Below are 15,362 nucleotides of genomic sequence, written 5' to 3'. Positions count from 1 at the left end.
TCACACCCCGCCCCCGCCACAACCGCCCCAAGAGGATCACCCTCGTTCTCACACACCACCCTACCAACCTCCGGATACAACGCATTATCCTCCGACACTTCCGCCATTTACAATCCGACCCCACCACCCAAGACATTTTTCCATCCCCTCCCCTGTCTGCTTTCCGGAGAGACCACTCTCTCCGTGACTCCCTTGTTCGCTCCACACTGCCCTCCAACCCCACCACACCCGGCACCTTCCCCTGCAACCGCAGGAAATGCTACACTTGTCCCCACACCTCCTCCCTCACCCCCATCCCAGGCCCCAAGATGACATTCCACATCAAGCAGAGGTTCACCTGCACATCTGCCAATGTGGTATACTGCATCCACTGTACCCGGTGCGGCTTCCTCTACATTGGGGAAACCAAGCGGAGGCTTGGGGACCGCTTTGCAGAACACCTCCGCTCAGTTCGCAAAAAACAACTGCACCTCCCAGTCGCCAACCATTTCCACTCCCCCTCCCATTCTCTTGATGACATGTCCATCATGGGCCTCCTGCACTGCCACAATGATGCCACCCGAAGGTTGCAGGAACAGCAACTCATATTCCGCCTGGGAACCCTGCAGCCATATGGTATCAATGTGGACTTCACCAGTTTCAAAATCTCCCCTTCCCCTACTGCATCCCTCAACCAGCCCAGTTCGTCCCCTCCCCCCACTGCACCACACAACCAGCCCAGCTCTTCCCCCCCACCCACTGCATCCCAAAACCAGTCCAACCTGTCTCTGCCTCCCTAACCGGTTCTTCCTCTCACCCATCCCTTCCTCCCACCCCAAGCCGCACCCCCCGCTACCTACTAACCTCATCCCACCTCCTTGACCTGTCCGTCTTCCCTGGACTGACCTATCCCCTTCCTACCTCCCCACCTACACTCTCTCCGCCTATCTTCTTTACTCTCCATCTTCGGTCCGCCTCCCCCTCTCTCCCTATTTATTCCAGTTCCCTCCCCCCATCCCCCTCTCTGATGAAGGGTCTAGGCCCGAACCGTCAGCTTTTGTGCTCAGGGCAGATGATACTACTTTGTAAGTAGAATAATAGAATGTAAATATTGCTGGCTCTTTAAATCATTACATGTTTGACTGATTGTTATTTTAGCTGCAGATACAAGAACAAGCTGCAGAGACTAACCTTCCTTACTACCATACACTATTAGAGATCTTCTGAAGAACTCTGTAATGCCATGTACAGCATAACGTCTTGTGCTTGTTTAACAGGGGATCATCAAATGTTGTGAAGCTTTCAAAACAATTGTTCACATTAGCTTTTACTAAGCAACAAGAGAAATGCGCCTTATGAAACTCTGAAAGCTTTGGGCAGATAGGTGGCAGATGAAATTTGATGCAGGAAAGGGATATACTTTTATAGCTGGAATGAGGATAAGCAATATAAAATAAGGGCTATAATTCTAAGGGGAGCAAAGGGACAGACATGTACAAGCACAAGTTGCGAGTGGTTAAAAATGATAATAAAGGATCCAGGATCCTAGGCTATATAAATAGAAACAAAGCGCAGGATTTGTCTGATCCTGGCAGGCTCCAGACATCAGGAGCAAAGGCATATCAGAAACATGTAGAAATTGGGGCTGAAATTGTTTCAGAGATAGTAGGAACTGCAGATGCTGGAGAATCCAAGATAACAAGGTGTGGAGCTGGATGAACACAGCAGGCCAAGCAGCATCAGAGGAGCAAGAAAGCTGATGTTTCAGGCCTAGGCCCTTCTCTGATGAAGGATCTAGGCCCGAAATGTCAGCTTTCCTGCTCCTATGATGCTGCTTGGCCTTCTGTGTTCATCCAGCTCCACACCTTGTTATCTAGAAATTGGGGCTTCCCACTGTATTTTCAAAAGTGCAGCAAGTTGATGGCCAACAATAATTAATGAATGATAGTGGGTGGGTCCCACTGCTGACAGTCCACACACAACAAGAATTTTACGAGGCTCTTGTGCAGTATTCAGACAGCCACAAACCAGAAGACAAATCTTGGTGGACAACTGTGCTGAGATAGCAGCAAGGGATGTCTCATACTTCAGTGAACATCCCTTGACGCACTTCTGCAAGCAATCCATGAAAGGAGGCAGGTACCTCTCTTACCTGACAGAAAGTGGAAGCTAGAGGTGGCTGAAATGGTGAATAGCTGAGGAGTTGTACCCAGAACACAAAACATATTAGTACATTAATGATCTGAAATGCTGAGTGGCATTAACAGTGGCATCTAGGAGCTCAGTATGAAGTAACAGGTCTCATGAAAACAAAGGCCACATGGCTGACCCAGGCATGCAGCTATATCAAACACTAAGTGGATTTTGAGGCATCCTATCAGCATGCAAAGACCCACACTCAAATATGGTCAAAAGCTGCAATGACATGGTTAAATGGGTGCCTCAGCATTCCATAGGAACGGTAACATTTACACCGACTCTCAGCGAACAGCACAAATTCATCACAAGACAGAACTGAGACAGTTTCCATATTCATGCCCATCTCATCAGAGTAGCATGTTCAGAATGCCAAGGAACACCAATGGACTAGCGGTGAATGCTATTTATCAATATGGAAACTGTCTCAGTTCTATCTTGTGACGATTTTGTGCTGTTCACTATGAGTCGGTGTAAATGTTACCGTTCCTATGGAACGCTGAGGCACCCATTTAAACATGTCAATTTGAGACTGATGGAGAATGCAAATTCCTAAATTTGGGTGGATCACTGCTGGTCAAACTCAGAGGACAAGTCAGGAATAAAATAAAAATTGGTGGCATGATCTGGTGAGCACTTCACAGACACACAAACAGGTGGTAATAGAGGCAGTGGCAGAACAGTTGTTCAGCAATGTTTAGCTCCAAGAGGATTTTGAATCTCGTGTGTCATCATTCAAGTGGCAAAGGCTCCAGCACCAAAATCAAATGAGAGATAAAATGGAGGAGTTTCTGGAGTCAGTGAAATCCATGCTGAAGCAATGGAAGAATCTACGAGTGAATTCACATCTCTTGAATGCTGACACATGCTGTTGTCCATTAAGGAAGTGACAACCTTTGTGGAGTACACTACTGAATGTGTGAACAAGTTGTGAGAGGTCAGAGAATGGCCTTTCCAGAAGATCAATGGAGAAATGGGTGTGCATGACGGGCCAGCCACGGATCCCCCTAACACCAGGAAAAACAGCCAATCCAGGTGACTACATGTATAGTTTCAGGGTGCATCCACCACTGAAGCCCTGCCCATTTTCACCATCGCAGAAATGCTGGTCACCGCTCTGAAGACTTAGCTAGCACCATATTTGCAATTAAATGGCCTCCATTGCTAGTGTAGCATGACTGCAGTGTATACCATCTAAAAAGAATGCAGTGACAGCACCAGCAGAATCTGTGATATGATATGCTGTTGGAGGATGAGGACAGCAAGTACTTTGGACAAGAGTGATCTGCAAGGTCTCCTCAGCCTTACATCATCATGACTTGGAACAACATGCAATCCTTTCTTCCTGAAAGGAAAGATCATCACTACTCTGTCACAACGACGGAACAGTACTGTCACAGTTCAGAAAGTTGACTCACCAACATCTATGAAAAGGCAGTTAGGAATGGGCAATAAATGTCGACGGTCACAACGCCGGAGTAGCCAAATTAAACTTGCTGGAGCAGGGAATTTCACACCATTGGCTGTGAGTTAACCTTTCTCCTGTGGTCACTTTTATGTACACTGGCATTTTGAAATGCTGGAGCTGAGAGTGGATACAGCCATTGTGGTGGTAGCATGGCAACATTGGATCCGCTTAATCAATTAAACTTAAGATCTGAGAAATAAAGAAGCAGGACTGAAAAAAGAGAGGATCAATCGTAGACAAATCAGATACAGGAATGGAAATAGAGAGGCAGTGAAGGATTGGATTAAGAGGAAGCAAAAAATGCAAGATTTGAAAACTTGACATTTCAAAACTACCCAAAGGAATTAAATTTCAAAAATTCGAAACACTCATTCTTTGTGCTAGGGAATTTGATTTACAGTCATTAATTATATATTACATTAATTAATACATAGGCTTAGTAATTAATAACCTAACTTTTAAGCAATTAATATCCAATCCAGCAGGGTCTTATAAAAGGAACAAGTGTGCTTAGATGAGCTGCGATGAAAAAAATGGCAGAGTGGCACAAGTCAAACAAAATTCTGGAGACTTGCAACTCATGGCATCTCTCAATTTCTTGAACTTGCTGGCCAGTTTGTACTTTATTAATAAAGTGTAGCTTCCACAAATTCAGCCCATTGAATTACCTTCAAGCAGCCATGAAAGTCAATAGCTACAACAGAAATTATTCAACTTTACTTTTAAACCGGATTGTCACAATTTAGGTGCTTACTATGAATTAGTAACTAACCTACTCCTGGTGTAAATTTACACAGTAAACAAAAACTTATCCAACAAGGCAATCCTTAGGTATTAAATTAATCGCCAAACGTTTGGTTGTTTTAAAACACCACTTAATAAAAATTATTTAACTACAAACAGCAGTAATTGCTAATCCAAATAGTAAAACATTGCTAAGGGTTAAAAATGACATTTGTTATGGGTTCATTATCAATTTTCAGGCAGCTCTATAATAGAGCTAGGACTGTCACCCCTAGAATATCAGAGAATCACTTCAAGGTCCTTCTGCAAACACTCCATTCACAGACAGCATCATGTAACAGCAATCATGTATGATACTGTTAATATATAATCAACCATGTTGTTTCACAAAGCAGCTCTATCCCAAAGCGCGACATAATGGCTGGAATGGAAAGCCATAAATTAATTTTTATAAGCAGTAGTGTAACCTTTCACATGCACAGTTATTTCAAAGATATTTTTTGTTTTGTAATTGATTAAGGCATAGGGAGTGCAGGGATTTTAAAAATTATTGTCTTTAGAATATTCAATATCTTATTTTTTGTGTAAATTTGATTAAAATTTTCACTCTGTCTGATCAAGATGACTTGTGTCAACCAGTGTAATTTTTGGCCATTTGTATTTCAAATATACAGACTGGATGTAAAAAAAAATGTGTATTTTTCAGTACTGCTCCAGAACTGAAATGGTTAAATATTTAATCAGCCAAGTATCACTGTGGGAGATTTTACCAGAACAAGAGATGACCACATTAAGCTTTTGGCATTTGGTAGATTGGCACATTTCACAAAATATACCTGACAGTACTCCAACCTCCTCCTAAAACATAGCTGATGTAGAAAAAGCCTTTCCCACTCATATCCTGCAGCTGTGTGGTTCGTAATTAAAAAGGCTGCACCACTTCCTGCTGTGGACACTTCAAAAGACTTCTTTTTGTCTCCAGCCAGTTGACATTCAGCTTGAAATGACTTGCCCACATTTTTATTTATAGTTAACATTGTATTAAAAAGAGTAAAAGTGTGTACGTTATACTGAGAAGAAAAATGAACATTCAATTGTGTTCAATAATAAACTACTCACTTTCTTGTGACCCAAGAAACAGCATCATGTAAAGAATCGATTTGGGCACAGTTGTGTAAATATATATTTTAAAAGTTAACGCATCTCATTTTAAAATTAGGAAGTGCTCAGAGATTACAATGCAATGTACATATTTAAACCTGTGATAGGAATTCAATTTCCAAACCTAAAAACATTTTTTGTAAAAATAGGATTTAAGATTAAATAACCATGTATTCTGATGTTCCATAATTCAGTGAGGTTGTGTGCTAAAAATCAACTGGCAAAGAATGTTGTAGAAGGAATACCCTAACCACTGTTCTCTAACTATAGCTTTAATATTTTCGAATATATGTAGAAAAAGTGATTAAATCACAAAATGTTATCTTCTTTCTCACCTCTGTGTCATTATTGAGGTTCCAGAGGTCTAATCGTCCCATTCCATCCACACAGGCAAATAGTGCAGGATGCACTGGTGACCACATGACGTCGTAGACATAGTCTGCATTGTCTTCAAAGGAGTAGAGAGGCTTGTTGTGCTGTAAGGCGGAGAGAGAAAGAAGACTTTGTGGCGCTTGTGCTGCCTGAGGCTGTCTGGCAAGTCTAATTAAAAACTTTGCACATATCCAAAGTGTCATAAACCAATGAGATGAAAGTCCACAAAGGTGTGCTGTAACTTCAATACAACAGCTGTCCAGAAAGATAAATGAAAAACAATGAATACCATAAGGAATGTGTGAGCATTCCTCAGACAGGTAGACGTATAGGCCTTTAACTCACAATTCATTCATGACAAGTAGGAGGTTACTTGTCCAAATGAATCAAACTGTGGTAAACCTGCCAAGAATTATGGGATGCTCTGGATAAAGCAGGCTGTAGAATTTAACTGCAGGCTTTCAGACAATAAACAATCATCACAGATACAGAGTGCCATCTAGTGAAAATGCAATGCAGCAATAATTGTTGTCATTGATAAGAACTGTTTCCCTGGAAATAACATGTCCTCTCTTCTGCTTATCTCCATATTTCATCTATAATGTGGGTAAGCAGCAAGGGCAAACTGGGCAACAAAGATAAAACACAGAGAAGAAAATTACAGCTACATTGATCTAAGGAATTTGAATGAAAAGTGCTTCTCCTCTTGTTCCCCTTTCTCCCCCCACCACCACTTTTCTAATTCTGCTCCCCAGTCATCAATGTCTTCTTTGGGAGGAGGGGGGATTACACGTGCTTTTTCTCTTAAAGTAGCCATTTATATAAATGGCATTTTTTCTCTTTCCAATATGTACAGAAATTGATCTGGTCTCCATAAGTGCCTCAGATTGGGTTTCTAGCTTCACAGCAGTCTCTGTCACTTCATTCTTATCGATAAAAGACCACAAAACAACACTTGTCACTTTACATTTTTAGTACGAATTGCTTTTTCGCCAGAAATAATGTAATTTTTTTTGAATAATGAATAGTAACATACTCAAATTCTATATATCCTGCGCTCTTATCCCAGTCACACAAAAATACCCAAATGATCATAGTGAGTCAGGGTGGTATTTCTTGTATCAGATGCATTATACTATGTTGCAAAGTAATACATGAGAAAAATTAAATTTAATGTGATTTACACATTGGTTTCTGCTGCCTTAATTGCGGATTGAAAGATCAGAAACTCATTAATTACTGTTGTTCAGTATTAATTTCATCTTGATTTGGATCAAGAGATCACAATATTCTAAAACTGAGCAATGTTACATTTAGAGATAGCAAGAACTTCAGATGCTGGAGTCAAAAACAACACAGTATAGAGCTGGAGGAACACAGCAGGTCAGGTAGCATCAGAGGAGCAGGAAAGTTGACATTTCAGGTCAGGACCCTGCTTCACAAATGGGGAGGGGGAAGGGAGCTCAGAAATAAATAGAGAAGGGGTAGGGCTGGGGAAGGTAGGTGGGATGGTGACAGGTGAGTGTAAGTAGGGAATGGTCAGTAGGATGCACCAGTTTTAAAATCTCCCCACATACAGCCTTATCCCACATCCAAGCCTCTCTCTCAACTCTGTCTCCTTGACCTGACCTGTCCATCTTCTCTCCCACCCATCTACCTCCCCCATCCCAATGTCCAATCCCCACCACTCTCTATCTGCACTCACCTATCACCATCCTACTACCTTCCCCAGCCCCACCCCTCCTCTCTCTACTCATTTCCCAGCTCCCTTGCCCCTCCCGATTTCTGAAGAAGAGTCCTGACCCAAAACGTCAACTTTCCTGCTCCTCTGATAGTACCTGGACTGCTGTGTTCATCCAGCTCCATACAATGTTGCTTTAGAACTATTTATGGAGGCAGTCAGAGGCCAAAATATAAAATTAACTCTTGAAAATCCTACAATTGCCTTAATAAAAGTAATGAAAATCAACCTTTATAAATGTCATTCTTGTTAAATGTAGCTGTTGAGGATCTGACAAGGCCTTAAAGACTTGAGATACAAGTCAACTATTAATGTATCACAATATATTATTGGTAGGTAAAAATATTTTAAACACTGTCTCATTTATTAGCTGCAACTACAACTTAACAATCAAGTTAGCTTTGAACAGAAAAGCAAAATATCAAGGATTGTGAAAACGTGAAATCAAAATTAAGAAACTTCGGAAGTCTGGCAGCACCTGTGGAGGGAGAGAGAGAGTTAACGTTTTGAATCCAGAATTACTTTTTTTGGAACAGAAGAGACGGATAAAGAAGAAGTGATGCGTTTGGCACGGTATAAAATGGTGGAGAGGACCAACTGCAGAGACTGGTGAAGATTAGAGGACGAGGGAGATTGGAAATCACAGGAGTCACAAAAGACAAAGGACTATAATGGCTGTGGAGGAAGAGGTTAGGTCCAGATTAGACAGCAAAAGCAGACTATAAATCAGCTGAAAGCAAAGCCAAGCAAACCAGACACTGGGATAGATGGGTGGGGATGCGGTCGAGAAGGTTGCTGAGTGAATGGGGGTGGGGAGAATGTTGGTGAAAAGACAGGGTGGAGAAATATTCATAACAGTTCATGTTGAACTCAATGTTGAATACAGAATGCTGCAAAGTGCCTACATGACAAACCAGCCTCTGTTGAATTTCACTGGAACACTGCAGCAGACAGAAGATGGAAACGTGAGGTGTGTGTGTTACCAAAAGTGATGTTACTGAAATAGTCAATTTCCTTGTTGCAGATATATATTCAGACAGATTATTAACATTTATCCCAGACGCTTCTGAAATTACCTGTTACTTTCAGTTTTATATATATCCAACTGCTAAGAAGCAAACACAGTTCCTTTATCATCAATGTAAACAGGACAAGAGAAATACATTATAATTTGACATAAACAATGTGCTCAGATTTAAAAAAACCTAGAGGTTCAAAAGCATGTTAGTAATAAATTCAACTTGAAGATAAGACAACTGATTAAATGCTTGTGTTTTTTCTATAGGGCAAAGCATTCTTCATAATGGAGTTTGATAAACAATTTGAACAACAAAAGGACGATGATCAGTCTGGAGTTCTGTTGCTAGAAATTTTTAAAAAATCAAAGCATCTGGCAAAGGAAAGGAATGTGTTGTGACAGATACTTAAGCAATTATAGAGTGTCCGTTAGTCAACCAGTGAAGCAAGGGGTGGGGTGGGAGGGGTAAGGAATTCCCATATAAAAGTTAGGTATTTACCAAGGATTCAATCAATCATTTTTCTCATAAGATCTAACAACTCGATGTCAGAAAGCAAAAGAGTCAATGTGAAAATTTACGACTTCTGAGCTTTTCATAAAACACAAAAGTCACCTCATCCAAATATTAATGCCAGTATTCTGCTTGTTTAAACATTTAGTTTTCTCCAGGTCCTTAATGTTTTTTTTTAAAATCATTCTCTTGCTAAAATTCTGCTTCACAAACCAGTTCTGCATCCACAGAATTCTCTTCTAACTAGATTCTCCATGTGTCAGACACAGTATGTCACAAATGACACTCTTTAATGGACATTACAAAACACTCAACACAGCAGGTCACATTCTCCTAATGCCTTTTCATTCTTAAAGTGGCAAACTCTGATGCTTAAGGCAGTCTACTTGGTATGCCTTAGGTCTGTCACAACATTCCCACAAAAACCTGAACCCGAATGTTAATTGGTGGTGGGACTTAACAGCCATAAATTTGGCATGGGAATCAAGCAACTATCATCATTGTGCCAGTATAATGCTTAAGCTGTTTTTTCAGGATTCAGAATCAGCAGAGTTTCTTTTTATTTATTCATGGGAAGTCGACATTGCTGGCTCAAGAAGGTATTGGTAAGCTACCTCCTTGAATCTCTACAGTCCTTGGAGTATTAGGTTCCATACCATACTGTTTGAAAGGAAACTCCAGGATTTTGATTCAGTGACAGTGAAAGAACATAGTTCTGAGGTTCAAGGGGCTAGCTTGGACAGGAACATACAGGCAGTGGTGTTACGTGCATCTGTTACCTTTGCCTTCTAGGCGACAAGAGATCATGGGCTTAGAAGGTGCTGGTGAAACAGCCTTGATGAGTCGCTGCAGTGCATCCTGGAAATGGTACACACTACCACCAGTGGTGAAGGGAGCAATTAAATATTTACAGTGGTGGGCAGGGTGCCAAACAAGTGGGTTGCTTTGCCCTGGATGATGTCGAGCTTCAAGTGATCTTTGTGATTCGATCACATTCCTAAGTTGCACCTTCTGGATGGTCGGCAGACATTAGATAGATGGTAGGCAAGTTAATCACCACAGAATTCCTAGTCTCTGACTTCTTCTTGTAGGCACAGTATTTACATAGTAGGTCATTTCAGCTTCTGGTCTATGTTAAACACCTCAACGTTGTTAGTTGAAGGTACGACAGTAATACCATTAAACATCAAGCAACAATGGTTAGGGTCTGTTTTGTTGGAGATGTTCATCGCCAGGTACTTGTGCTCACACCACACATCAGACCAAACCTGAATGTTGTCCAGCTCTTGCAGCAGTTCGCTGTGGACCTTTTATTTTAAAAGTCACTTGTAAGACATGAGCATTGCTGGGTGAGCCAGATTTATTGCCTGTCCCTGGATACCCTTCAAGAAGAGGGGAAAGAGTTGCCTTCTTGAACTGCTGCAGTCCATGTGCTGTATGTAGACCCACAATGCAATTAAGGAAGGGAACTGAAGGATTTTCTCCCAGTGATAATGAAAGAATAGTAGTGTATTTCCTGTTGAAATGTTGGATTGAAATGCGTGCAGGGGTATGGGGAAAAGGTAGGAGGTTGGCACTAGGGAATAGAACCAGTGCTGTCCTCCTTCTGCTCGAAGAAGTCCGTGATTCTATAAAGTCAGGATGATGAACAGATTGGAGGGGAACTTGCAAGTGATGGTGTTCCCATGTATTTGCTGCCCTTATCTTTTTGATGGCAGTGGTAATGGTAATTTCTAACCAGCTGATTGTAAGTTTCTGCATTGCATCTTTTAGATGGTGAACACTGCTGGATAACCGTCTGTGGTGGAAGGACAGAAGGTTTGTGCTTGTGATGCCAATCAAGCGGGCTGTATGTCAAGTTTCTCGAATGTTGATCAAGCTGCACCCATCCAGACAAGTAGAGAGTGTTTCATCACATTCCTGATCTGTGCCTTGTAGATGGGGGACAAGCTTTGGGGAGTCGGGACTGCTTCTGTATCTCAGGGGTATAATTCTCACCTGTGAAGAGTTTGCTTCTTGATTCCCACTATTTTTTTCCAGGATTCCTTAAATGCCAAACTCAAATCAAAAGTTGCTTTGATGTCAAGGATGGTCACACTCACCTCAACTCTGGAATTCAGCTCTTTAGGAGCTGGGTGGCCTGGCAAAACTCAAACTAAGAATTAGTGAGCAACTTATTCCTTTATAAGTGCCAACTGCAAGTATTGTCAACAACCTCTTTCATGATTTCATTGATGATCAAGAATAGACTAATAGGGCAATATTTAATTGGGTTGGATTTGTCCTTTTTGAGCACAGACACAAATAAGAGCAGCGGCTAGTGATTCAAAATGGTATTCAGAAGTTTCTGACAGCAGTACATGTCCAGTCCAAGAGAGGTTGGATTGTTGGACTTGATCCTTGGAAATGAGGTGGCCAAGTTGGATCAGGTGTCAGTGGGAAACATTCAGAAGACAGCAATTACGGTGTCATAACGGTCAATCCAGAGTAAGAAATATCAGTTGGAGAGTTGACTGACTTCAATGGAGCAAGATTGACTGGAACAAGAGCTGATGGGAAAATGAAAGTAATGGGCCACCTTCAAAGAACAGATGGTTCAGGTATAGTCAATGTATATTGCCTCAAAATGGGGGAAAAAAACGACAAATAAATCCAGAGTTCCCTGGAATAACAGAGGATGTAGAAATTTACATCAGAATGAAAAAGCATGCTTATGACAGATGTAATGCCTACAATACAATTGTGAGCCAAGAGGAATACCAAAAGGTTTAGAAGGTAAGTGAAAAAGCAAATAAGTAAAGAGGAGTTAGAACAAAAAACTAGCAATCAAAATATAGGGAATCCTGAAGACTTCCATAGGGATATAAATAGTAAAAGAAAATGCTTAAAGTGGGGAGTAGGGCAAATTAAGAGATCAAAGTGAGGATTTACACATTGACACAGGGGCCGTGTTAGAGATATCAATACTTTGCATCTGCCCTTACAAAAGAGAAGGATGCTGCCTAGGTTCTGGTGATGGAGAAGGAAATGCTGTAACTAAAAGTGTTTAAAATTATTTAGGAAGTAGTCTTGGATGGACTGTTGATATTTAAAGTTGGCACGGCACTGGGACTAGATAAAATGCATCCAAGGATTTGGAGGAAGTGTAAACAGAAATTGTTGGGGCACTTGCCAAAATCTTTCAGTCTTCTCTGAATTTGGGAAGTTTAACAATTTCAAGCTACTGTAGCAGCTCTCAAAACTATTTATCATGGAAACGTCTGCTCTGGGGATTTTCTGCTATCAACCTTCTGGGCATACTCATCACCAACGTTCATCTTTTCCCCACTCAAACCATTAAGATTTCTTCGTCTCTCTCTCTCACTCAACCAACTTTCCTCAAACTTAGCAGGATGACAAAGGTTACTCACTTGATGCAACCATGTTTCTACTACAGGAAGTAAGATCAAGATGAGTTAAATCCAAGCTATACAAATTACAATATCTACAATGCACCAAGACTACTGTCACATTAACAAAATTCTGAAGAGTTTTGTACCATTATGACTGAGGTACAAACAGGTTCATATCTCAAACTTGAAAACAAAGAAGATCGCACCAATACCAAACTCGTCATTTAAAAAGTTGGAAGTAGGGGAAGGAGGAAGAAACACAGGTATAATATTAATAATATTACAGTTCTGCACTGCATACTGGTTAAAAACATCTCAAGAGAAAGAAATAACTTTTAAATTCATATGCATATATTTCACACAATAACATAGATGAGAATAGAGGCATTGTGTAAATAGGACAAAGATCATATGAATGTCGAATGATGTAAAAGTGTGAATAGATCACTGGTTTTTCAAGTTAATTGCAAAACTGAAAAGTAAACATCTTTAGGTATGATAGCTAATATACTAGGAAATAAAATTTAAGCCTTAGAATGGAATCATGTCATAATATCATCCATCCAAGTCTGAAAGCATTAAGTACATGTAAGTATTTCTTACCTTTGTTGTCCACAATTTGACAGTCCAATCAAATGAAGAGGTGACAAACAGATGTGAGAAGTCAATCTGTCCCACGGCCATATGGCAGTTGATACCAGTCACTGGACCCTGATGACCCTCAAACATTTCACCAATACCAGCCTTACTGGAAAACAGGTTTTAGGTTCAATAGCTCATTACTGGCCAAATTAATACAAACCTTTTCAGATACATCCTTGTAATTATTATATAGATATGACATCTATTAGCTATTTCTTTATTGCTTCTACTTTTCCCTTCGATTCAGCACTTGAGATCACAAACAATAGTTCAGTTGTTTCAGCTCATCACATGCATTAACCAAAGGTATAATTATAGCACAGCAACTTTGGATATAGCGGCAGGGACTTGCTCACAGGTTAGTTTATGATACAGCTAAGCAACTGTTCCATTAGAAATAAGAAAGGAACAAATCAATTACAGATAACAAGGTGTCGAGCTGGATGAACACAGCAGGCCAAGCAGCATCACAGGAGCAGCAAGGCTGACGTTTTGTGCTTAGACCTTTCTTCAGAAATGGGGAGGGGAAGGGTGTTCTGAAATAAATAGGGAGGCGGGGGGGGGAGCAAATAGAAGAAGGATGGAGAAGATTGGTGGAGAGGAGACAGACAGGTCAAAGAGGCGGGGGTGGATCCAATAAAGGTAGAATGGTGTATAAAGGTATGAAGGGTGAATGTAGATGGCAAGTTAGGGAGGAGATAGGTCAGTCCAAGGAGGACACACAGGTCAAGGGGGAGGGATGAGGCTGGTAGGTAGGAAATGGGGGTGGGGCTTGAGGTGGGAGGACAGGATAAGTGAGAGGAGAAACAGGTTAGGGAGGCAGGAATGAGCTGGGCTGGTTTTGGGATGCGGTAGGGGGCAGGGCGATTTTGAAGCTTGTGAAGTCCACATTGATACCATTGGGCTGTAGGGTTCCTAAGCAGAATATGAGTTGCTGTTCCTGCAACCTTCGGGTGGCATCACTGTGGCACTGCAGGAGGTCCAGCATTGACATGCCATCTGAGGAGTGGGAGGGGGAGTTGAAATGGTTTGCGACTGGGAGGTGCAGTTGTTTCGTGCGAAACAAGCATAGGTGTTCTGCAAAGTGGTCTCCAAGCCTCCGCTTGGTTTCTCCAATGTAGAGGAGGCCACAATGGGAACAGCGGATGCAGTACACCACATTAGCAGGTGTGCAGGTGAAAAGCTGCTTGATGTGGAAAGTCTTCTTGGGGCCTGGGATGGGGGTGAGGTGGGGGGGGGGGGGAGAAGATGTAGGGGCAGGTGTAGCACTTCCTGCAGTTGCAGGGAAAAGTGCCGGGTATGGTGGGGCTGGAGGTGAGTGTGGAGCGGAAAAGGGAGTCACGGAGAGAGTGGTCCCTCCGGCAAGTAGATAGGGGTGGGGAGAGAAAAATGTCCTTGGTGATGGGGTCGGTGAGGAAATGAGCTCTGCAGGAATACCTCAAGAAATGCCATTTATTATAATAATTTTTCACGCAAGTGCTAGATATTTGTGTTTAGAGTAGTGATTTCATTAAACAACTATAATAAAATTAAAACAACCTTGCCTGTAAAAGTGGCAGCATAGTTCCATTGATAGGATGAACTGCAGATGCTGGAGAATCTGAGATAACAAGGTGTAGAGCTGGATGAACACATCAGGCCAAGCAGTATCAGAGGAGCAGGAAGGCTGATGTTTTGGGCCTAGACACTTATGAACGTCAACCTTTCTGCTCCTCTGATGCTGCTTGGCCTGCTGTGTTCATCCAGTTCTACACCCTGTTATCTCAAGCATAGCTCCAAGTTTGGTTACTTCAAGACAGACCAGTGTTTAGTGATCAGAAAACTGACTTGGAAACAGGCATGAACTGCTCAAGTTTTCATCCACTGAGTGTGGGCATACCATTAGCTTGCCAAAACTTGCCTCACCCTAGGAATGCCCAACTGTGGTAAACCCACAATGCTGATAGAGTGTGTGTTTTAGGATGTTGATCCAGCGATACCGAAGGAACAGTAATAAATTTCCCAAGTCAGGATGATGAGTGGCTTGGAGGGGAATTTGTAGGTGGTGGTGTTCTTTTCTGCTCTCCTTGTTGGTGTTGCCAAAAGACTAGAAATAGGCATTGATAAATAAGCAGAAATCAAGGGAACATGAGGAGTTC

General features: G+C 41.6%; 1 protein-coding gene across 13 annotated transcripts in view; it reads right to left on the bottom strand.

The window, feature by feature from the left end:
- Positions 1 to 15,362, bottom strand: part of LOC125464760 (cytoplasmic dynein 1 intermediate chain 1) — a 272,641-nt gene that overhangs the window by 18,666 nt on the left and 238,613 nt on the right. For all 13 annotated transcript variants that reach the window (XM_048557615.1, XM_048557596.1, XM_059655073.1 and 10 more), the window contains 2 exons: positions 13,186 to 13,330; positions 5,884 to 6,024 (listed from right to left, as the gene is read on the bottom strand). In XM_048557615.1, coding sequence (XP_048413572.1) covers positions 5,884 to 6,024; positions 13,186 to 13,330 — 286 coding nt within the window. The remainder of the gene's footprint in view (positions 1 to 5,883; positions 6,025 to 13,185; positions 13,331 to 15,362) is intronic.

This window comes from Stegostoma tigrinum, chromosome 2 (genome assembly GCF_030684315.1).
Source record: "Stegostoma tigrinum isolate sSteTig4 chromosome 2, sSteTig4.hap1, whole genome shotgun sequence".
Lineage (NCBI taxonomy): Eukaryota > Metazoa > Chordata > Chondrichthyes > Orectolobiformes > Stegostomatidae > Stegostoma > Stegostoma tigrinum.
This window is presented reverse-complemented; position numbering and strand designations above follow the sequence as displayed.